At 34.1% G+C, this 23899-nt stretch overlaps 1 protein-coding gene and 1 non-coding gene across 3 annotated transcripts; both read right to left on the bottom strand.

The window, feature by feature from the left end:
* Positions 1–17768: 17768 nt before the first annotated feature.
* On the bottom strand, positions 17769–23381 carry LOC122276398 (probable methyltransferase PMT6). 2 transcript variants are annotated; one of them, XM_043086080.1, is made up of 7 exons: positions 22053–23381; positions 21169–21583; positions 20426–20715; positions 19479–19799; positions 19119–19365; positions 18843–18981; positions 17769–18246 (listed from the first exon to the last, which is right to left on the bottom strand). In XM_043086080.1, exons 1-7 carry the CDS (start codon positions 22168–22170, stop codon positions 18088–18090), a joined length of 1689 nt encoding a protein of 562 aa, XP_042942014.1. In that variant the 5' UTR covers positions 22171–23381; the 3' UTR covers positions 17769–18087. The 2 variants fall into 2 exon arrangements, with proteins under 2 accessions (XP_042942014.1, XP_042942013.1); XM_043086079.1 differs by having other exon boundaries at positions 17771–18246; positions 19479–19862.
* On the bottom strand, positions 23076–23288 carry LOC122277928. The gene has a single exon (XR_006229231.1). It is a non-coding gene; the product is annotated as a small nucleolar RNA U3 (small nucleolar RNA).
* Positions 23382–23899: the final 518 nt, after the last annotated feature.

Genomic DNA, 23899 nt, shown 5'->3' with positions numbered 1-23899 from the left:
AGTTATTTAATTTATAAAAATGTCTCTCATTTAATACAAAGTCATATAAAAATTGTAATTGTATCATTTTTTTAATTAAGGGTGAGATTTTGAGTTCGAGTATTATAAAATAGGATGCTGATCTCTCGATCGAGTATTCTAAAAAATATTAGCCCCCTAATGGGTCATCTATTTTATTTAGATTTTACATTTATTTACAATAAATTCTCTACATGCAGAGATTACTGTTTATTCTTCTAAATAATATTTTATTATTTCTCTCTCTCTCTCTTGTCTCTCACAATAGTTTCCCTCTCCTAGTATATTTTCTCCAACAAACTATTAAATAATATAACATTTAAATGCTATAGAGAAAAAATAGATAAGCAAATAGATGATATATTGTAAAAATCAATATATAAAATAGAAAAAGTAAGTTTTGATAATGAATTTTAAAGGATATGATACATAAACTATTGGGAGTGCTCTTATACAGTATCTCAACACTAACTTTGGCATAAATTAATCACGAGTAACAACCACATTTAACGCGACTACAAAGTAACGTGAGTAACAACCACATCCTCGAGTAGGTTTGGATAGCAAAGTGAGAATTTTTAATTTTATATAAAAATTTAAAATATTATTTTTTAGTATTATTATTATTTTAGAATTTTAAAAAAATTAAATTGAGATTTGAAAAAGTTAAATTATTTATTATATTTTGTGTAAAAATTTAAAAAAGTTGTAATGATGACATGAACAATTTCGTTTAGTAAGAGGGATGAAAATTTTGAGTTTAAGATAAAATATTAAAATATTATATTTTAATATTATTATCGTTTTGAGATTTGAAAAAGTTGAATTATTTATTATATTTATATGAAAATTTGATAAAGTTGTAATGATGAGATGAAAATTTTTTGTTACCAAACCGAACCGAAATGAGATGAGAATTTCATATCTCATTCCACTTGCCAAACTTACCATGCATTAGTTTTAGAATAGGATGTAGATGTAAGCCAAACCCCTAGTCATAATTAAGACGACATATAAATTTAATTTAATAGTTATATCGGTAATTTAATTATATGGTATATTATAATAAGATGAGATAAATGCATACATAATAGTGCCCTATAATTTTTTTGAAAAATAAAAAATAAAACAAGTATAAGCGACGTGACTTTGTAAAGATTAGCCAAGTTAATTAGTCAAAGCCAGTTGCATATGCATGCTCGAGATTGACATTGACACAGCCAAAGACAATTATTATTTCAGTAGATTGAGATCGAGCATTTATCTTGTTATTATAAAACTAGTCAAGTTCAAAAGGCTTGGAAGGAGCAAATTAATTTTTGGTTTCGCCGTGCTAGCAAATTGTCTCAGGTTAGGACTATCTTTGATTTTATTCCTTCTATTGTGTCTTGGAAATTATGGGAAAGGCGTTGTAAAGCCAAATATGAAGGTCAGGTTGAATCGGTTGAGTCTGTCTGGAATGTTATTAAATTTTAGGTTCGTAATATCATGTATTTCAATATGAAAGCTACAAAGATTCTGAACCAGGATTTAGCCATACTTAAAAGGTTGGATATTTTGATTTCGACCCCTAAAGCAAAGAGAGTTTCTTTGGTGAAGTGGATTCCGCCATGTTCAAATTGGGTTAAACTTAATATTAACGGGAGCAGTTTGGGAAATCCTAGTCCAGCTGGGGCTGGGGGTGTCATTCGTGATGCAAGTGGTCATATGTGTGCAGCTTTCGCTGTTTCCTTAGGTCAGGGCTCTAATAATTATGCTGAATTGAGAAGCTTGCTGGAAGGTGTTAGGAGATGCTGTCAATTGGGTTTTAGACGGGTTAACATCGAGACAGATTCCCAGATTCTTATTAAATGGATTAAAAAAGGTGGATGTAATATTTGGTACCTGGAAGATTATTGGGATGAGCTTCAAGTATGTCTTGATCGCTTGGAGTATAGTATGAGCCATGTTTTTCGGGAAGGAAATGCAGTAGCCGACTATCTTGCGAAAGAGGGTTCTAGAGGGTCTAATATGGAGTGGTTTGAAGATAGGCCTCTTCCCAATCAGTTAAGAGGTCTGCTCAGAATGGATAGAGCTGGTATTCCCTATCTGAGGATATCTTAGTGAGGTATGTACTCTCTGGTTTTATCTTATTTTACATTTAATATCTATTTGGGTTGCTTCTTTTTATTGCATGTGGTTGTTCTCATTTTTCTTGTCCTTTTGTTGTCTTTGAATATTGTATTGTTTTTCTTGTCCTTTTGTTGTTTTGGAAAATTGTAATTTTGATCTTGATTAAATGGTTTGGTTTTGTTTTTGAGGCCTGGGTTTGGCCTTTCTAGCATATATGTAAACCCCCAGGCTTCTAGTTGTAACCACGATTTTCCTCTGCCAAAAATGAGGATTTTTTAATAAAATTTGGGGTACAGTCATATTCTTAAAAAAAAAAAAAAAAAGGTTACGAAGAAATATCAAACAAGCATAATTAAGCAACCTATTTCTTGACTTGCCTTAGCTTTTCACAGACCCTAGCTATGCTTTTGATGTCAACACTAACAACCTAATTTCTTGAAATCAATACACTACGTTACCGATTAATTTGTTAGGTTGAAGAGACAGTGTAGCAACCCATTTTGATTTTGGAAGTATCTTGACCTTGCAACTAGGATTTGATCAACCAAGATTGGTCTTAATTTATGTATTTTTTGACAAAAATGCAGAATTCTTCTTACTGCATGTACGTACGTTTAGATTTGAATTATTAATATTTGTGATTGCTGTAAGATGCAATATCCGATTGAAATAAAACTTACATGATTGAAAGCACATTGAGTGTCGATATATATAAGTGAATCGAGACTGGCCGGCGACTAGTTATATATCCGGAATGAGTTAATAATTAAAGAGAAGCGGAAATCAAGGAAATTTTTTTTATCACTAGAAAAAAAGATCACTCATCAAGTTTTCCAATGCCAGAAAATGTAGAGAAAATAAAATAATAAGGGGTCAAGCTATAAAAGATTGAAAAAAAAATGGATTATGATATAACTAGAAATATAGCAGATCAAACTAATCAAGAAAGTGATGAAAGGCAATTAGTCAATGAATGCATGTGCAAAGATTGTCTCTGGCACGTACAATGTATGTGTCGACCGTCAAAGGCTGATCAAAGCTGTCTTTTCTAAAAGATCTATTTCAAAACCTTAAAAATGGATCCTCGATCTTGGCTGCCTAACTTGGCATGTCCATAGCTTCCAAATATATATTAGATCATTGAAGTAATGGTAACATGATTAGCAAGCTCATCGGATCATATATGATTGACCGTACAATGTATGTGTCGACCGTCAAAGGCTGATCAAAGCTGTCTTTTCTAAAAGATCGATTTCAAAACCTTAAAAATGGATCCTCGATCTTGGCTGCCTAACTTGGCATGTCCATACCTTCCAAATATATATTAGAGCATTGAAGTAATGGTAACATGATTAGCAAGCTCATCGGATATATATATAAATGTCCTTTACTCCAAACAAGTTAATTGCCTAACTTTCTCCCACCACCGTTCGAGCTCGTGTTATATATGACTCAAATAATACATTTATTATATATAATCTAGTTTTCGGATTGAATAATTAGGACCATTTCCAATAATTGGAAGGCAGTATAGTTAATTAGATTTTCAGTACAACCAATAATCACACCAACATTTACTGTAATAATTTATGGTAGATCTTATTTAATTTCAGGCTCAACGTACATTCATCCAATATCAAACGCGTTTATATAGTGCTCTGACTACCGACATTCAATATTATATATATATATATATATATATATAGAAAAATCAAAATATGCTTTAGTTTTTAATCATGATTTTATAAATATAGAAAATAGTCCCCTCAAAAAAATTTATAATATCTCTACATTCTATAAAATTTTAATATACTTAAAAATGTCTCTTCAATTTTTTTTTTCTATAGTCTCAAAATTTTGTATAATTCCTATATATTATTTATTTTCAAAAGTATGGTCTCGCTAAAACTAAATCAAAACTAAGTTTAGGAGAAATAATAAACTTATTAATATGAATCTCCAAATTTTTTATTATATAATATTAGACTTCTTAATTTGGAATCCAAAATAAAAATATAAGAAAAATCATTTAAGATTCGTTATCTATATGGAAAATTGTTGAGAGGTTTTATCCCACTATAGTATAATTATATGCTTAATGTGATATGAAAGTATCTAGAATTTACATAAAACTAATAAAATAACTTACATATATACTAGAATGAAAAATGATATTCTAAAAGATCATTTGATAGTTTATACGGAATAAATAAATTCTAGCTATTTCATTCTAAAAATAATAATAGATAAATATTATTTCATAAAATATTATCATAAAAAATTTGAAATATATATTTAGATGTTTTATTTTTAGAGTTTTATTTCTATGGGTATATTGCAAATTATCAAGATTTAATTTTATATATATTAATTATATGTTTTTATGATTTTTAAATTTTGATATGTCACACTAAAAAATTTGACCCCCCTCAAAAAGATTCCTCATTCCGCCATTGCCCAAGTCCAAATACTCCAGCTTGTGTGTATATATATATATATATTTATATGAAAAAATTTACATAGCCTCCAAACACCACACATTTTATAATTTTTCTTATTTTTTTCTTTTATCAAATATTGAATATATAAATAATGAATAGAAGGATTGAATTAGTTTAAGAAGAATAAATTTAAAAAAAATTTAAAAAAATGTGATGTAGAGATTGTTAAGCATTGCTCACATATATAAATATATATATTATATATACCTTACTCTGGATATCACATGTATAATTTATAGAAAATGATAGGGCCACTGCTGGTGGCTCCTGCTGGGGGCCACCGCTAGCCCTATTTTATTTTTTTTTATTTTTTTATTTTTCTGAATGATTAAAAATTTTTTTTTAATATTATTATAATTTTTTTATATTTTTTTAAAATGTTTAAAAGTATTAAAAAATAATTTAAAAAAATATTAAAAAAAATTTTGTTTTTGCCTAGCAGTGGCTCCCAATGGTGCTAGCACCGTCCATAATTTACTGGTGACGACTTATATAAATTTATTTATTACTGTGAAGAATAATTAATACCGTACGTCATTCTCATTAGTACTATCTCTGCCTGCTAACAGGAAAACTCAATAGTACGATGGATGCATTATAAGCACTCTAATTGACTTGACTTGCCAGATTTTATTGATCATTCAAGTGAAGGGGCCGGCGTCTAGACGTCCAGCTGGCTAGCTAGATAGGCGTACGTTTGCGGCTCTATTATACTTATATGCCCGATCAAGGTTTTAAAAGTTGAAAGTTATGATCCAGAATTTTCTTCGAAAGCGTCTGCCAATATATATTAAGGACAACTTGGCAAAACTGTCATAGCATGCATGCATCGCCTCTAGCTAATTCTAGTACAATAGTCACTTTTTAGAGGCCTGTTGAGGATCGATGCTAATGGAAGAAGTTGTCCAACTAAGTTATGTCTATTGAATGGTTACAATGATAGGATTCGGTTGACTTTTGACTAGGAGGCACTCTTAATTAGGTGGTGCCCATTTGGATTGCATCTCTCTCTCTCTCTCAAAGTGATGAATGGTGAGTTGGTAACTTGATATTATATTATTGGGAGAGGATCGATGACCATATATTCCATAAATGGGAAGTGGGTGAAAGAATCACATTAAGTTTTTGTGGTGGTTATAGGGTCAAAAAATCCCACAATTTTGAGTATGGGTAGTGGATCGAACATGATTCGAGTCAGCTCAATGCCTTCCCATCCCATTACAAATTCCTCTTCTAATGCACATTCCACCAATTAAAGCTTTTAGGTCTCTCTCTCTCTCGTAACTCTTATGTCTCCTCCTCAACCATTTGCGTTTTGGAGAAGCATTTTGATCCCTTTTTTTCGCCCAATTAAAGATCGACCAATTTTGACTTAGTGAAATGACACTAGATAGGTTTTGACTACATGTGGTTTGCCACATTTGTGATATATAATAATGCCATCTGTCCACATGCATCTATATATATATATAGATTCTTCAACAGGTATATGATGCACCCTTTTTCGAGTCAAAGGTATGAATCGAATTAGGACTCGGCCTTGTGATCAAATTCCAAACTAAACTCCTTTTGAACCCTACTACTCTTTGACCAATATTAAGTTAATTTTCTCTTATTTTACCCACAACATGATATAATATATATATATATATAAGCTTGCATATAAAAATATACGCTAGAAATATCGAATACGCTTTCACCACATATATATAGTAAATCATTTATGTGAAAGCGTATTCGGTTACTACGAAATGCTTCAAAAAAGACTAACTAAGAAGTAGAATTAATTTGTATATATTCTTTACTCCATTTGACTAATTAGGGATCGGATTTCATGAGAACAAGGGGACGAATTAGGTTTTAATTATTGACGCATGAAATGAGAATCCCACCAGATGGATATCAGAAAAGTGGCCGGCCGGCCCTTCCATTCTCTCCACAATTCAATGAATTCGTGCCATTAATTGACTACAAAACCTTATAAATAATTTTATTTGAAATTCTTTACACCAAATACTAAAATTTATATATATTTATGTTAATTTTTTTTAATTCGTTAATTCTTGTATTTAATGCCCTAGCTACGCACATTATTATTGATTATAACAATTTATGTCGCATTAATCAATTAAGTAAAATCACATTCTCTGTGGGGTACTTCCATTTTCATATATAAGCAGGCTTAAAGTTATAAGGTCTCGAAGGCATTGAGTGACCCTGCAGGCCTTAAGGCCGAGACCACCACCACTAATTATAAAAGCATACACACACACGTGTGTGTGTGTGCATATATATATATATATATGCATACATACATGTATATATGTATATATAGGAGGGAGAGGGATCCCTAGCGAAACCCACTTTCTTACGCCCCCCTTGACTTCCACCAATTAGGGCAAATATAGTATACCATCATGAGATTGGCAGAGCCATCACTTTTCAGTGGGAATTAGGTTGTGGTTTTTCTTCCCTCTCATGCTCTCTCCCACAAGTACCACCTTCTTCGCCCCCCCCCCCCCCCCCCCCCCCCCCCCCCCCTTCTTTTCTTCAACGACGTATATAGATGGATGGGTTGTCTTCCTAGTTGGTTCCTTTCTACTTTCAACAATCTTGGTGGTTTTAGATAGAAACCGAACCTGAATTCAAGTGGTTATTGGTCAGTTTCCAATAAATCAGACATCTTTTTGAACCAGAATTAGTTGTATTCCATGCATGAAGACCATAACCTGCGATGACTGATTTCATTTGCAAGCAAGGTTCCGAAAAGGTCCCACTAAACTAGGACCTCATGTATCGGTGCCCTATTCCTACTTTTCCCAAATAACCCTTGTAAAGTTTCCCACTTTGGCCATTACAAGAGTTTTTTGTTTTTTTATTTTTGTTTTTTTTCCTTCCAAGGATGTCCAGATACAGTGCGATTGAACTGTAGACTTTATATTAGATTTCCCTCAACACGTGAATAAGATCTTTCATATCTTGTTTGCAAAGGCTGCCTCCCTCCAACATCTTAAAAGCCATATTATATGCTTTCAGTTTATGTCTTTTGGACCAATGACTTTGGTTTGTTAGATATATTTTTGTATCAAGACTTTCGTTATATATGAACAGTGTGACTTTCCAAGCAAAAATAAGAACAGTACTCACTCTCATAATTAATTGATCTTCCAAAGCAAGAAGATCCTTTCGTTAATTACATAAAAAGAGAACGCAGATCAGAGACCACTGCATATATTCCACCAACATGACTCTCCCTAGTTTTCCGAACCACTTGCGACCCAACAAAACAAATCATAAGCATGTTTCATGAATGGGAAAAGTTATTCAAAAACAGTGCAAATAATATTAGAGACATACGCCCCGTTTTGTAATTTTGTGTGGTAATATGGAAATTGAGTGATTCCAAATGATTTGACAAGACGATGGACTGCATGTGAGGGTTGTGATGTAGACTTTTGACATGACCTTTCAAGTCCAGCTATGGCAGCAGGCTGGACACATAAACAGAGTCACATAACAAGGAGCCGTTATGTATTAAAAACGGCTGAGAACCCGTACCGTCGATTAGATAAACGGTCCCCTGGGGGAGTGATTGCGTCAACTGTACACGTGTCGTCAACTCATAATCTCTACAACTACCGGCCCTGTACTCAGTATTCACTTTCTCTCGGCTCGGATGTTCCACAGTTATCGCTAGTTACAGACGAGAAGTCCAAGTGGTTTATGTGCCTGGAAAAGTGACGTGTATTTGTTTGTTTGTTTGTTTACTGTGTGACTGGGCACTGACTCCCACGTGCTAACGATGATCCATGCACCTGACAGACACGCGCGATGCCACACAGGGTCTCTCTCGATCTCGAACCGAGAGATCTCGAACCAGCCACTAGCCAGAGGTGAAAAGCAAGGGGACGCTTCATTAAAAACGGAGAGGGAGAGAGAGTTGAGATATGTTTAATTTACACGTCCCTTCCATCAACGTCTCCCTCATTCCTTTTGCCTTTCCTCCTTCAGGTTTTGTCATTGAGCCATCTTTCATCTTTCCCTTTATCTCAGAGTAGTCTGTTCTCTTCGGACTCCACAGCGCCACTGCAGTTTAAGGGTCTGTGACCACTGGGCTTTCGCCCACATAAAAAACTAACATGCATGTTCTCTTGGGTGGAGGGCACTCGTGTCATTTTATTTTATTTCTAAGCTCATGTCATCTTATCGAATTACATTTTAAATATTTTTGTAGACTTTTTTTTTCTTTTTTTTGGGGGGTAACTACAAACTAAAGCATGAATTCAATCGTCTTCCGAGGTGAAGTGGTTTGTTGAAAGATGAATGATACTTTATTTTGAAAAAATAATGAATACATAACTTATATAAAAAGAAAAATTATTATTTTAATAATAAATTATTTTTAAATAATTATATAACGTTTATATATTTCAAGACTGTATGTAATATTATTCTTGTTTAAAAAAAATCTTATATGCAGATCGTTTTATTTAAACAAAACTCATCCTCATGAATCCCAGGCTTTAAAACAAAAAAGACAACTCTCCAAAAGTGTCGAAGACAATTCAATTCATATATGACACAGTTGATACCAAAGCAAAGTATGAGCATTTTGCAAATAATTAAGCATTCGATTTTGGGGGTCTTGAACCCAAAATATAAACTTGTTTATCAACTTGTGATGGTGCCTAGAAGACTCAACCCCAGGGCATGCTAGCAATTAGAGTTGATCGGAATATACCAACATCATACATAGCTGATGATCATCGAGAAGATCAGTTATTACATATGCACTCTAAGTCTATTTAACATAGTTCAGATGAGATAAAATGAGATATTTTATTAAAAGCCTTTCATCTTTTTTTCTTTTAACATGATTCGAACTCACAAAAAAGACCAAGTCCAGCTTCCCATGACCACCTGAGCTCATAAGGCCTAGCCACGTGTCCAAAAATATATAGTTAAGAAAGTAGTGTTGTAGACCGTTTCATGATCTGTTTTCCTCTCGATCGTATTGTTTTCGATCGTTGGAAAATTCCCCCAAGATAGTATATAATGTGATCATGTCACTTGTAATTATCTACAACCTTTTATAATTAGTCTGCAGATGATAAAGTGTATATATCAAAATTGCTAGTTTATTGAGTGTATTACACCTGCATATATATATATATATATATGTATGTATATAATATGATAATTTTAGGCTTGAAATGTCTCGTAATTAAACTATGCTATATTACAGCACATAAATACATATATACACACAAATCAACAGGTACACGGACAAAGTTAAGGCAAAGCTCTGAAATTATTACAATATTGGACTTTGGACATATAATAGTATACTTCCGGATCAAATCTCTTTAGAAATTAAGAATTGATCTTTTGTCTCATGGTAGCTTACTTTGTTCCCTTTTGAAACTTTCGTTATAGGGTTAGCCATACACTTCACATGTCTCTAGCGATTTACATGGCATCATCAATTGATATAAGTATTGGATAAGAATCTACAACGCCCTTAGCCTCATTGGTCTAATACTTTTTCGATCCTATTTTCTTAGGGTATTAAAATGATTTAAATTAAATTCATACATAAGAAAAAAGAGAGATTAATAATCAATTATTAAAACAAAAAGGAGATCGAAAACAACTCAACGCACGCATTTATAAATATTAATTATCACCTGCTAGAATTCGACACCTCATGGGCCAAACTTTAGGATTTAATATTCTAATTAATTAATTGCATTCATTCATGTTATCATATCTTTGCTTTTACAAAGGAAGCAGCACCAAGTGCTAGCTTTTCCCAGAAAAAGTAGTCGAGTGATACATTGTCTCTTAGATAGTGGAGAGGATGATGATGATCATAAGCATATATATATATATATATATATATATATATATATTTATGTATATATAATACTTCAGGATCAAGTCCACAATGAGATCAAGCTTTTAACCAATTAACACATCGATCAATTTCGTTCACCTGCAGTGGGCCGGCCGATCGAGACCATAATGAATAATATTATAAATGAAAGCTTCTGTACTGACTCGATCCATGCATGCATACATGATTTCACTATTTTTTTTTTAAATATATCAAATAATTTCAGTAATTAATGCTGAATAGTTTTATTATTTCCATGATCATGATGGTAATAGATCATATTTGAAGATATCTATATACACACACGACACACGTCCACTTTTGAGAATTACGCGCGTACGATATTGTCGTAGTACGTAGGTAAGGATGTATATTGAGGTTCGGTACTGCTGTGTAGTACTTTTGTCGTTCGTTTCAGTCTCACACAATGCTACTGATCTGGGATTGTACGTGATTTGTAGTATGATTTTTTAACAATATGTATGATCCGGCCGTGTGCATTTGACGTAGGTACGTATGTGAAAAAGGAAATTGGATTGCTTGCAATTTTCTGACCAAATTGCCGGCCACTCTCACATGTAATAATATAATATAAGGAAGAAAAGTCATCGATCATCATCAACACTCAAAACGGTTCATTAAATGATTTCATATTTAGATGATCAAGACTAGAATGCAGTAGCAGTATAATATTGCTCCTAATATAATATTAGATTAAGTGACGTGTCACTTCGTATAAAAAATTCATCATGAAGACGTGGGCCTTCCTATCTTGCCAATTAACATTAATTAAACAACTTAATTTGTTATTGGTCCACATGATAATTGCCAGACATTAAGCGCGCAGTACGGATATTGGTGTATTTAAGAATTGTGAGTTTGCTAGCGGCTAGCTATATCTGTTGTAAAAGCAAAAACTGCTTTTGATGATGCATGCATATATGCCTCAAAATGGAAGTTCATAATTCCTAACCTTTTGCATTAAAGAAAACAAAGAAACGAAATTGGCAAGTAGACGATGAAGATCAGCTAGCGACCATTTATATAATTTGTTAAAGGCCGATCGAATTTGTGACAAGCTGCTTTTGAAACATGATCATATAAACAAATTAAATGGGCAGGCAGAAGTGACAGTACTACGCTCGAGTACTGCTAATTATGACCTTCGATTGTAATATCCTTTAATATATATATATATGCATGCATGCATGTTTAATGATCTGTATGTTATGACCAATCATCACTAGTACTAGTACATGTAATATTGTTTATTCCAAAGGTTAATCTGTTTTAGATACTATCTATAATTTGCATGCATGGCATTCAATAAGCTGCATATCTATTATTACTGCCTGGTGTCGCATACAACGACACATGAATAGGAGACTTTGCACCCCCTGGGGAGGAGGCGGGGGGGATGAAAACTGTTTAACAGAGCACGACCGGCCATAGATCGGTAACGTAGTACCAACAACTTCGATCGAAACCAATTACTCGCACCAATCTCGAAGACGTAATTTGTACTCGATCATGATATTAGACAAAACACCCAGAAAGGTATTTAAAAAATAAAAAAGATGGAAAAGGTCGAGAAGAAATTGAGCACTTGTTCGGAGTACATTTGTCGCCCAAAAATGAAGTGGGTGGGTGAGTGAGGTCCGGATCATGTGTCCGAGAAGGGTGACATAATAGATATTTAGAACCCACGTGTGGCACAATAGTCGTAGCGTACGTTAATGCATCGCTCAGAACTTAATAAACGCAGATCGATGAAACTTGGATTATGGCAGAGGGTTGGTTTGAAGGAGCGGAGAGGGTAATAAATCAATGTCGCAGAGAAGCCCGCAGTACCATGTCACTACCATCACCAAAATCATCAAATAGTGGGGCAGATACATGCGTTATATCTGTGTATTTAATTGAGAGAAGGGGCGGGGGGGGCAAAGCGTGGGGTTAATGTCTTGTCATATCATCTCATTTTGTGGCATTCAATGCCTCCGGCTCTCTCTCTCTGTACATAACTTCATTTAGTGCAGTACTAGCTACTGCCTTCTGTTTCCGAGATTTGTCACATTCAAGGGCTTCTCCCCCCTAATTTAATTTTATTTTCTGTAATTCCTTTTAACGTTAAAGGTTATAATATTTGTGACCCAAAGTAATTATCATTATATTGTGTAATTCCTTTTCGTTCCCTATATCACAAAATCATTGCTCTATTGCTATTCATTCAGTCACGAATTAATTCTGTCGAAACTTATTCATTCGTAAGGGAAAAAAAAAAAAAAAAAAAGGAGAAATTCCTTCACCCGAGTATATATAAAATAAAAGTTCTGTTATATATATTTATTTTTTCGTATTTTTTATGTACTCTATTAATATAATTAATTAAAATAATTATTTTATATTAAAAAAATGACGCAATCAATTACATTAATAGAATGTGTAAAAAATATGTAAAAATAATTATACATAAATTTTTTGACATGAAAATAAACACAAAACAAAGGCCTAAGAGGTGTTTATTAGGGATGGGCAATACGGCCCCACACCCCACTTCACCGCCCCGTTCATCCTTCTCCCGCCCATGCAAGGCGTGGCTTCCGTGCCACTTGTTCTGAGGGTGGGGGCCCCAACCGCACAAGAGGCCTCCAGCGCAGGCGGGGGTCGGAAGGGGTAAGCCTCCCTCCGTATTTCCCCCGCCCCACATACATTATATTATATATATTTAAAAAAATCCATTCATAAGTGAAACGAAGCTGTTTTGTCCAACATTACTTGTTAAATTCCCCCCACCCCTCCCCCCAAGCCTTCAACCTTCTTCTCGAACTCTCTCACTGTCTCTTAGATTTTGTTACTCTCTCGTGCCTTTCTCTTGCTGTTCTTATATATATATCTTGCACGATGCACAACATCTACCCAATATCCTTTTTTGCTGTCGCGTTGTACTGCCAAAGGTAAGACTCCGCTGATAAGTTTCTCTTTTTTTTTTTTTGAATTTGGATTGGAGATTGGAGAAAAGACGGGTTGAATCAGAGATGGAGGATGAGAATGATTGTGAATTTGTGTGTTGTGGATATGTGGATTGTGATTGTGCATGTGTTTAAATTGCCTTTTTTTTTTTTTTTTCTTTTTTTTGGTAGTTTGTAGGGTTTTGGATTTCAATCTGAAACCCTAAAGTTTTCAATAATAAAAAAAAAACCCCTAAACATCCTAAATTAGGGGTTTCAATCCATTCAAGGGTTTCGGATTGAACCCCTCAATTTGAGGGATTCAATCAGAACCCCCCAAATTAATTAATTTAGGGGTTTCAATTCGAAACCCTAAATTGATTTAGCGGTTTCAATTCAAACCCCTATATAAATTTAGAAATTGATTTAAGGATTCAATCCGAAACACCTAAATCAATTTATTTAGGGTTCAATCCAAAACTCTTAAATCAATGAAACTCCTAAAATTTCAATTTAGGATTTCAATGGAAACTCCTAAATTATTATGAGTTATTTGATTCTTTTTCTTAGAAAGGGAATGGCTTTGAATATTTGATGACCGCATTTTTTTATTCTTTTAATACATTTAGGTAAAATTTTGTTCTTTCTTTTAAAACTCTTAGAAGTAGAAAACATTTTTTTTTAATTGTTTGGTGTCTTCTTCTTTTTTTTTTTTTTTTTTTAATCTTGTGTTGGTTTTGCACTTTGCCTTGTTTTTTCATGTGTGGTGTATTATGATTTTTTTATGTCGTGTTGCTTGATTTTTCTAATTTTTTAATATGTTGAGGAATCAAGAATGTTTTATTAAAGGAATTTCAGTAATAGCTCTCCTACCCCTACAGTACCCCTGCCCCCAGAACCCAACCCTACTCTAACCCATACAGGGAGTATACCTTGCCCCGCCCCCAAACCCATATAGGGCAAGAAACTTGTTTCCATAGTTTGGTCTCATTTTACCAAAATATGATCATTGTGAAAAAATATATGGATGTCACTATAGGAAACATGGTATATTCAAGTTAAATGTCTATTTATAGGAACAATGCAAGAATAGTCTAATATTAGGATCCTTACAAGAGAAGAGTCAATCTTGACTAGATATTGGACTACAACAAATGGCAGATGGGACTAGTAGGGGTCCAACGTTGAAAGAGTCTACAAAATATAATCTCAATGAGTGTATATGGAAGCTAGCAAATATGATTATCATAGACGAGCTATATTTTCAATTTATAGAGGGAAGAGGGAAGAGGGTTCCAAAAACTTGTCCAAGAATTGAAATCTAGATTTACACTACCTTCTCGCTACACTGTGGCAAAAGATATTAAAAAAATGTACAGAAAAAATAAAGATATTTTGAGGGGCCAATTGGAGGGTGTGGTAGTTTAATTTACTACCAATACTTGAACTTCCGTCCAAAATATGAATTACATGTTTTTAACTGTGCATTTTGATGATTCTGATAGGATTTTTTGCAAAAAAATTATTAAGTTTTCTCAAATAACCGATCACAAAGGTGAAAAGATTGGGAAGGCCTTAGAGGCCGCAATAAAGAAGTAAGGATTGGCACAAATTTTGACAGTTTCAATTGATAAAGTTTCATCTAATTATATCGTCTTGAGACATCTAAAGACTTACCTTATAGAGGTAAATAAGACATTTTTGGGTGATGAATATTTGCATGTCTGATGTGCTGCACATATCTTGAATTTAATTGTAACTGAGGGGTTGAAATATGTTGATGACTTGGTTATATGAGTTAGAATGGCTGTGAAATGGATGAGATCTTCTCCTTCTAAATTGGAGAAATTCAAGAGTTATATGCTTCTTTGTACCTTACATCTCATGAGTTTTACCAACAAATATGTAAGGTGAAAGAAAAACTAGACAACATGTGTAGGGGTTCCAATCTACGAATGAGGAAGATGACATTGACTATGAGAATCAAATATGACAAATATTGGAAAAATTTGAGTAGACTAAATATTTTATTATACGTGGCTGTTATTCTTGATTCCCGTCTAAAAATTGATGACATGGTATATGATTTAGGACTTGCGCACAATCAGGCAGGGGCTGATCTTTTTAATGATATGGCCTGAGATAATTTGACTAAATTGTATGATGAGTTTACTACGATTAAGAGTGGTACTGCATCTATTACACCTACACATACACCAACACCTTCTTTAGACACCAGGTCAAAAAAGAAGTGTAGATTGACATAGACTAAGACCCTTGTATAGAATCTCACACTAGTCTATCAAGGTCAATCTACGGAGGCGAAGTCGAAGTTAGACAACTATTTATTAGTGGATCTTATTCAACAATATGATGATTTCGATATATTAGAATGATAAAAAGTGGCAACAAATAAATATCTCATCCTTTCTGAGATAGCCTGCTGTATTTTGGTCATCTCTATTAGCACTGTTGCCTCAAAGTCAACTTTTAGTACCAGATGTCGCATATTGGATCATTTTTGTAGTTCATTGTCTCCTACAATTGTGAAAGTATTGATATGCACACAAAGTTGGACGATAGGAAAAAATATTCATATTCTGAATATTTCAGATTTTAAGAAGACCGATAAGGAGGAGGGTGGTGATCGGCCTGAATCTGAACTATATGATAATTGTTGTTTTCATTTTATTATTTTGATTTATTTATATTCATTTTAATTTCACAGATATTAATTTTAGTATTAATTGTTATAGAAACACATGAGACAACTCACAAGACGTCTACCTCCGCTGCAGTATGATTTCGTGTTAAAAGACCCACCATTAGGGGTGTAACAGGTCCGATTTTGGACAAAATTTATGACTGAACCAGTATGTATCAGTTTTACCGGTTTTCAATCTGGTTCAGTCCGATTTTTCAGTTTTAATGTATTATATAATATATATAATATAGTATATAATACTATAGTGATAATAGATTATAGTATATTTATAATATATAATATAGTGATGTATTATAATATATTATAATATATAGTAATATAGTATTAGTATAATTATTAATATGCACAATCTAATATTAGTATAACTATTAATATAATAAATAAAATGATATAAGATTTTAAGATTTAATCTTATATTAACTAGTAATTTATCATATAATACAAAATTATTTTATATATAAAAAATTAAATACAATAGAAAAAAATTAGAATATATGTATGAACCGGTCCGGTTCGGTTTTAGAAAAAGAAAAATTAGAATCAGACCGATTTTGACCAGTTTTAAGAAAAATAAAATTGATACTAGACCGAACTAAATTCGGGATCAGACCGATCCCACCGGTTTAGTCCATTCCGGTCTAGTTTACCGGTTCACCAGTTTTTTTTTATACCCCTACCCACCATTGACAATTTGGCATTTGAATTTTGTCACAACCCATAGGTTTGTATAATTTGTAATTTTTATGCCATTAGTTGACTTTGTTGTATTTATTTAATTTTTTTTATTATACAATATGAAAATATGTATATCAAGCCTCAAATCTCAATGAGTTAATCAAAAGACTATTTGCCCAGCCCGCCCCAAATGTCACAGTTAAGGACTCAAATAACTCTCTTAGTATCTTTAGAATATTGAAATTTGAATCATTTATATGTATTATATATTTAATGATTTGTAATATTGATATGATGTCCCTTGGAAACTTTTTAGTTTATAATTTTGTAATTGTTTAGCTTAAAATTTTGTAATAGCTTAGTTATAATTATTAGTTTATTAGTTAGTAGACTAGTTGTGTGTAGTAGTACTTCATTAGATTATTTTCTTTAAATTAGTAAATTTGTATCAAGTATATTTATTTTTATTCATTTAACTTTTTTTTTCCTTCTAATTTTGGCCCAAATTGGCCAATAAGCTGTTTCTGGGCATTTTAAGCCCATTTTAACGATTTTTGGACTAAAAATAACCCATAAACTACTTTTGGGCCAAAGGCCCAATAGGGTGCCCCCGCCACCTCCCGCTTTTGGGGGTTGGGGGGACAGATTAACCCCCCACCCGTTATCTGGGACAGGGTACCCACCCCCACAATGCGAGGGCAGGGACAGTTTAAAACACATCACCCCCACCCATGCGGGGGGCAGGGCGGGTAGCATCCTAATGTTTGACTTCGTTTACTCCATGTATATATGCATGCGTATGTAAGTCCTCTCTCTCTCTCTCTCTCTCTCTCTCTCTCTCTCTCTACACATGTACGGAGGAATCGATTGCAAAGAGACAAGATTTAGACGTGAGCTTGCTTGATTCATTCTACAAGCAGATGCAAAAGAAAAAAACTGAGTTATTACAAAAGTACCTCCCAACACCCCATCCTTTTTTTAATTTTTATTATTTTATTTTTTATTAAATATTTAATATATAAATAATAAATAAAATAATTAAATTAATTTAAAAAGAATAAATTCAAAAAAAAAAAATATTAAGAAAATATCAAAAAATTGAAAAAGGGTGGGATGTTGGGGTGTTGGGAGGTTGTGTAGATTTTTTCATTACAAAATACAACCTACATGTCTAGAAACCTGTATTGGCAAAGCTCTGCAGGCGGCTAAACCTTATAAAATTGCCCAAAACTTCTTTCTGCAAATTAACACAGATTCCATCCTCTTTTTATCGTTTTCTACCAAATGCGATTTAACCTCCCACAGAAATTTGGGAGCAACATCTATGATTCTTGATGCTATAGATTCCTCGTCTCTAATAATAATAAATCCCTGCACATTTTAACATTTTCAATAAAAATTCTGGAAATAACTTGGAACGGAACAAACAAGATCATTTAAAATACCAACCTTGACTAGAGACAATCCCGAAAGAATGTACCTCATGTCAACCAAATAGACCTGTTCTAAATCATGCTTTCTACACAATTATTAGCTCTGGTTCAATTCCAAAGGGCCAGAAGCTGAAGTTTTCAGCTACTTTATTCACGAGACCAAGGCCAACCAGATATACTAAAAAAATTGTGTCCTATTACTGAAGCTCTGTATTGCTATTCCACACATCTTTGGCATGAGATCTCCACCACCTTCATCCTATGCCACCCAACAATACCCTTTGCCACATCTTGGTCAAAATATTTTCATTCATCTTTCATTAGCTTGGGATGGTAATTACCTAAATTATGATGATTGCAGCTGATTTATGAGTAAATTGGCACAGGGGTCTAATACTAGAAGCAAAATGTCATAGTTGACTATCAATATCCTCTCTCTCTCTCTCTCATTTTTTCCAATTCCGATGGCTTTAAAGGAATTTTTCCTTATGACATCTCCAGCTCACACGAGTAAGAAAATCATGGAATAAATACCTGGGGTCGGATTATGCGGTCCATCTCCAACATAATATCCTCCAGTAAGCAACCTTCTCCATGGCTTTTATAGTGAGGGAAAAGATGGTCAGCATGCAACAGGTCGTACGTGCGTGGATAAGTTGAGAATGGTTCACACCTGATGTTAAGATATGTATTAGCTGCCAATAGCTACAAATTAGACTAGAATTAGGTATTTTAGCAATCTCAGTCAATTTTCTTATTTGAAAATATCAACATTTATCAACACTAAGTAATAGATTGACAATATCTTACCAATCATGGAAAGCGCCACTCACTCCGCGATCATAAATAGCAGACAAGGTATTCTTCATGCTTGCCGGAACTATATTCATTACCCAAACAGGCAACGGATTCAAAGCTACAGCAAATCCACCACAGAAAGCATTCATGTCCATGACATTTCGTATATCTGTCCTACTGATATTCATCAACCTCCAGTAAAGGCGAACTTGATCTTGCCAAAACAGTGTGTCTGAAGTAAATTCCTTTTCACTAATACCTGTTGTGAATAGATTAACCATCTTATCAGACTGAACAGCACTGCTCTGTAATACACAATATAAATGTTCAAAATTTTATAACTATAAAGTTCTGCACTCAACAGTAGACGACCTATTCTGGAGAGAGTCTCTGGATATATTGAAAGACGATCTGCCCTAGACCGTAGTTTCTGGAAATTTCTTCCTTCAATTCGTACTTGTATACAATTCCTCAGTGGTATATTCCATGATGGTTTGGAATCATCAACATCATCACATATGCTCAACCGCTTCTGCTCTGCACTGTCCAGAAGGCAAGTTTGATTTTCTAGTTTCATCCAGATTGCTGTCTGAACTTTTCGACCAATGAGTTTCCAGCACATTGCTGAAGTCAGATTTACCAATTTATTCCAGATCGAGGGAAAATCTTTATCCTTTCTATAGGCGGGTGGAGCTGAATATACAAAGTACCCATTAGATCGCAGAAGGCGATTCACTTCTTTGAGTAAAATACCATCTGCAAGTAAGAGTTAAGAGCATAAAACAAGAATAAGGAAACTTTACATTGGACAAAAAAAAAAAATTACCCTAACAACTCAAAAAGAGCAATTTGCAAATCCCACTGGTGTGGAAAGTAACCTTCACATAAACAAGGTCAATAGCACATAACGGACATCTTAAATGATAAATAACCATTCCCGGCGTTCACACATTCAACCAGTCAAGATGAGTTCAGAACGCAACTTCAAAATGAAGTGATTTTAGGTGCAGAAGATATATGAGCTCTCACAAGTTGTGGCATTGTTGAAGCCAATATATGTCCATAATTTAGAACACGTGCATCAAATTGTTACAAACAAGTTTCACAATAAGTTAGTTGGCAAAGCTATCAAGGAACGTGTCTTTGGCCTTCATCACCAATCTCTATAATGAATAATCATGTGTTGGATACTTTTTATCATTCAAAATAAAATATTCAGTTAAAAGTCATATGATGCTAAGGATTTTTTACTTTCTATTATTGGCCAACATTCCAACTATATCTACATACATATTAATATCTTCAGGATAGGAGTGTACCATTCTCATGCCAATCAACACGACACCTTGAGCAGTGAGCCATCTCGAAGGAGCTACTGGGGTATGGTAGTTGTTTTGTGGCTAAAGTAGAGATCATTGCACCAATTCCTCGCTCTAATGCAAATTGAATCTGACTCTCGTGAATATCTATGGGAGCAAAAGACATTGTCTGTATATCCAAGGAAATGAGGAAAGCAGAGAAGCTGGCAACCCCACAAACAACATCCAAAATTTGAACTACCCCTGCGGAATGCAGATCACCTTTTTCACTCGTAATCATATTTCCTAACCTGTATTTTATGACAAGAATCTGCAAAGTTAGAAAATATAAGGCATAAATCAAATCCTAGACATCAATCCCGATAAAAATATTTAAATCATAAAATATATAGATCTAGGTAATGAATGGTAAGCAGTGGATGAGTTGTTAGTTTTCTAACACTTGTCTCATCAGTAGACAAATGCTCCCCCTTAACAATTGGGGTTTAACTTGTGGAATATTTAATTCATATAGGAGGTATAGTGTTGGGAGATATTAATGCACGACTACAGTTTTAACACAACATCAGCTACCATAAAAGCATAAGATGATGGGAAAGAGTGAAATTAATCATTTTATTAGTGTTCTAAGATAATATGAATCTTATTTCGATAAATTGACTAACAAAACATTGTCAAATGCTAACCCAAAGGCGAGTCATGTCAAGCAAAAAAAAAAAAAGAGCTTAGAAGAACAGGTTTGCCTTTGAATATACTCAGCCGCCCCATGTTTGAAATGGGTACCACCACCTGGGAACCACCAGAATTGATTCTTCTCGTGCACCCAATTTTGTCCTCCTTTGACTTTAGCAAGAATTGTATGGCTCGCATTGCTTCTCCAGACATAATCCCTGCTGGTTGGCCATTTTATTGGTATCTTATAATTATTTGGTGGTTGAATCAAGCAAAATAATCGCTTCTTGGGTGGAGGGCAGTGCCTCTCTAGTTGTTCCTTTCTAGAAACATCCAAGCTAACGACAAAATTCTTCACATAAGAAACATCATGGCAGGGGATATACTCATCGAATGTCAATGGGCACACATTCATCCCAGTTTCAGGGATCAAAAGCGGTGTTTTTCTGTAAGTAATAGCAACTTTGTTTGGAAATCCAGAATCATCTGCACGTGCAAAATGAAAAAAATGTCAATCACAAAAATATGAAGTCATAAGCCTCAGAAACACCAGATTGCATGGCTTTACAATGTGTTAAATCATCTACTAAGGCTAATTTAAAGGCAAAAATAAACAACATACATCAAAGTATCAAACTTCCAACATGCATTCACTAGCTAGCACTAAAAATTCGGAATATTGCAATATATGATCGTAAAATAGTTCACCTTCAAAACTAAGTATTTAGGGACGGGGGTAACGTTGTTGGGATGTAGCTACAAATTCTTGCTAAATGTATTCCCCATTGAATTCACCATGAACCCAAAGCCCATTAGTATATAAAACTTACCAATCAATAGGATCATTCGTCAATTCACACTGTCCAGTTTACCGAACTCAACATATATCCAACAAAGAAAAACAAAAAAAGTTGGAGACCCAAAATAGTTTTGCAGCGAGAGAGAGAGAGGTTACCAGTGGATGATGAAAAAGACTTGACCGGGAGCTGGGAGACGTAAATGGGGGCATTGTTACCGAAGAGGGTGCCAGCGTAGAAGGTGCCCACCATTACTAGCAGAGCTACCATTATCATCCGCCCTAATCTCGAATCAAACGCCGAAACCAGCGCATGCCCATTTTCAGCCTCTCTTCCTTCTTTATTCCTTTTCCTCTCTGTTAATTAGCTTTCTATCTCAACAGGGTTTCTGGTATTTCAGGAGGATTCGGTTGGACCATACCATTTAAAAATCTGAGAAAGATCCTTAGCTGAAGAATGACACTGACTAGTGACCACGATTGGTGCAGGTGACAAATACAGGTCTCATTTATTGATATACTTTACTAGTTCAGTTTCGAACGGTAAAAAGTACCTCTATACTTCAAATTCATCAACCCGAAGGATGCAACTCAAGGACCCAAATTCAATCCATCTATTTCCTTTGATTGGGTTCAGTAACTTCGGCTCGATTCTTATGTGACTCTATATTAATTTTGAAATAAAACAAGTTAATATAATACGATTCATTGAGAAACAAAACAAGAATTTCAAGTAACCATTCGACATTACGCTTGCAACTTTGGATATCATTCCACATCCGTTAATTTGTTTTCTTAAAGAATTAATAAAGGTCTCTCAAAAAATAAAGCCATAAGGACTTCACTGGATTTAAAAAACGAAAAAAAATCTACCCAAAGTGTGGCCCAAAAAAAAAAAGTAAATTAGCACTAGGACGAAGGTATTTTCTTGGCCTCAAATTAACGGCTTATCCTCTGGCTATTAGGACCTCCTCTGAAGCGAAAAACTATCCTGGGCAAAACACACTCCTCTGATTTGTTTTGTATAACCAAAAAACCGACTGTAAATGGAACGATAGGCTCAAACCGTGTCATAGGTGCATGAATATGAGAGATGATGATGGTAGAACAAGCTTTGGGGTACGGCGTTAAGATGAGGAGGAACGATGGGTAGGGGGCCAGTTGAGAAAAAGGGAATTTGGGAGTCTGTCAGACAACCGCATGACCATCGCAGCCATACTCTGATGGCTGAGAACGATCCTCTACTGCATCCGTGGTCCAAGGGCCACGAGGCTGTTAATCACGCTCTGATCATGCGGCCATAGTTCATCAACCAGACTTGGGATCCTGTCTCCTTAGAACTCAAGGATACAGTAGTACGAGCCTATAGAACAGATCCTGTTCAAGTAAGGTCGTGCCCCTTAAAGTATTAGCCATGGTATATAAAGCATTGTTTTGATGCGTATATTTCCGATGTGGGATGCAACGTACCTGCCGTTATTTCCGCACCATTAAAGTAAGTCAAAGATTATATCATATTTGAGGCTTCTATTAAATAATAGTACAGGAATTAATTTTATTTTGTATTGGTTATTTAGTTTATTTCCTTGTAGGGCACACTTTATCTTATTATCAATGTCCATTTTAAGGGGGGGAGTTGGCATCAGAAGAATATGCTCTACTTGGAAGTAACCCCAAATTTCAAAACTAAAAAGGAAAATGTTGGGATCCCGTTGGAGCTTACCGCTCCTTTTTTTTTTCTTTTTTTTTTTTTTGCTTTTTTTCCTTAATGATTAAGAATTTTTTTAATATTATTATAAATTTTTTATATTTTTTTAAAATATTTAAAAATATTAAAAAATGATTTTAAAAAAATACAAAATTACATATCTTTTTTTTTTGCCTAACGGTAACCAACATTCTTTTCTGTTCAGATCGTTGTCTACTTCATCATATAGATTAGGCATCAGAGAGTCGAAGCCAGTGAAAATCCAAAACGAAGAATAGTCCCCATTTCATTAAAATCT

Source organism: Carya illinoinensis, chromosome 9 (assembly GCF_018687715.1).
Source record: "Carya illinoinensis cultivar Pawnee chromosome 9, C.illinoinensisPawnee_v1, whole genome shotgun sequence".
Lineage (NCBI taxonomy): Eukaryota > Viridiplantae > Streptophyta > Magnoliopsida > Fagales > Juglandaceae > Carya > Carya illinoinensis.
Note: the sequence above shows the minus strand (reverse complement) of the source record. Positions and strands in the feature narration are given on the sequence as shown.

Excerpts from the sequence above, each read along its gene's own strand:
- LOC122276398 (XM_043086079.1), bottom strand. The coding sequence starts at position 22,170 with ATGATAATGGTAGCTCTGCTAGTAATGGTGGGCACCTTCTACGCTGGC. Across the intron at positions 20,716-21,168 it reads GCGGCTGAGTATATTCAAAG|GTTAGGAAATATGATTACGA; the intron begins GCAAACCTGTTC and ends CATAAAATACAG. Across the intron at positions 19,366-19,478 it reads AGAGACTCTCTCCAGAATAG|GTATTAGTGAAAAGGAATTT; the intron begins GTCGTCTACTGT and ends TATTCACAACAG.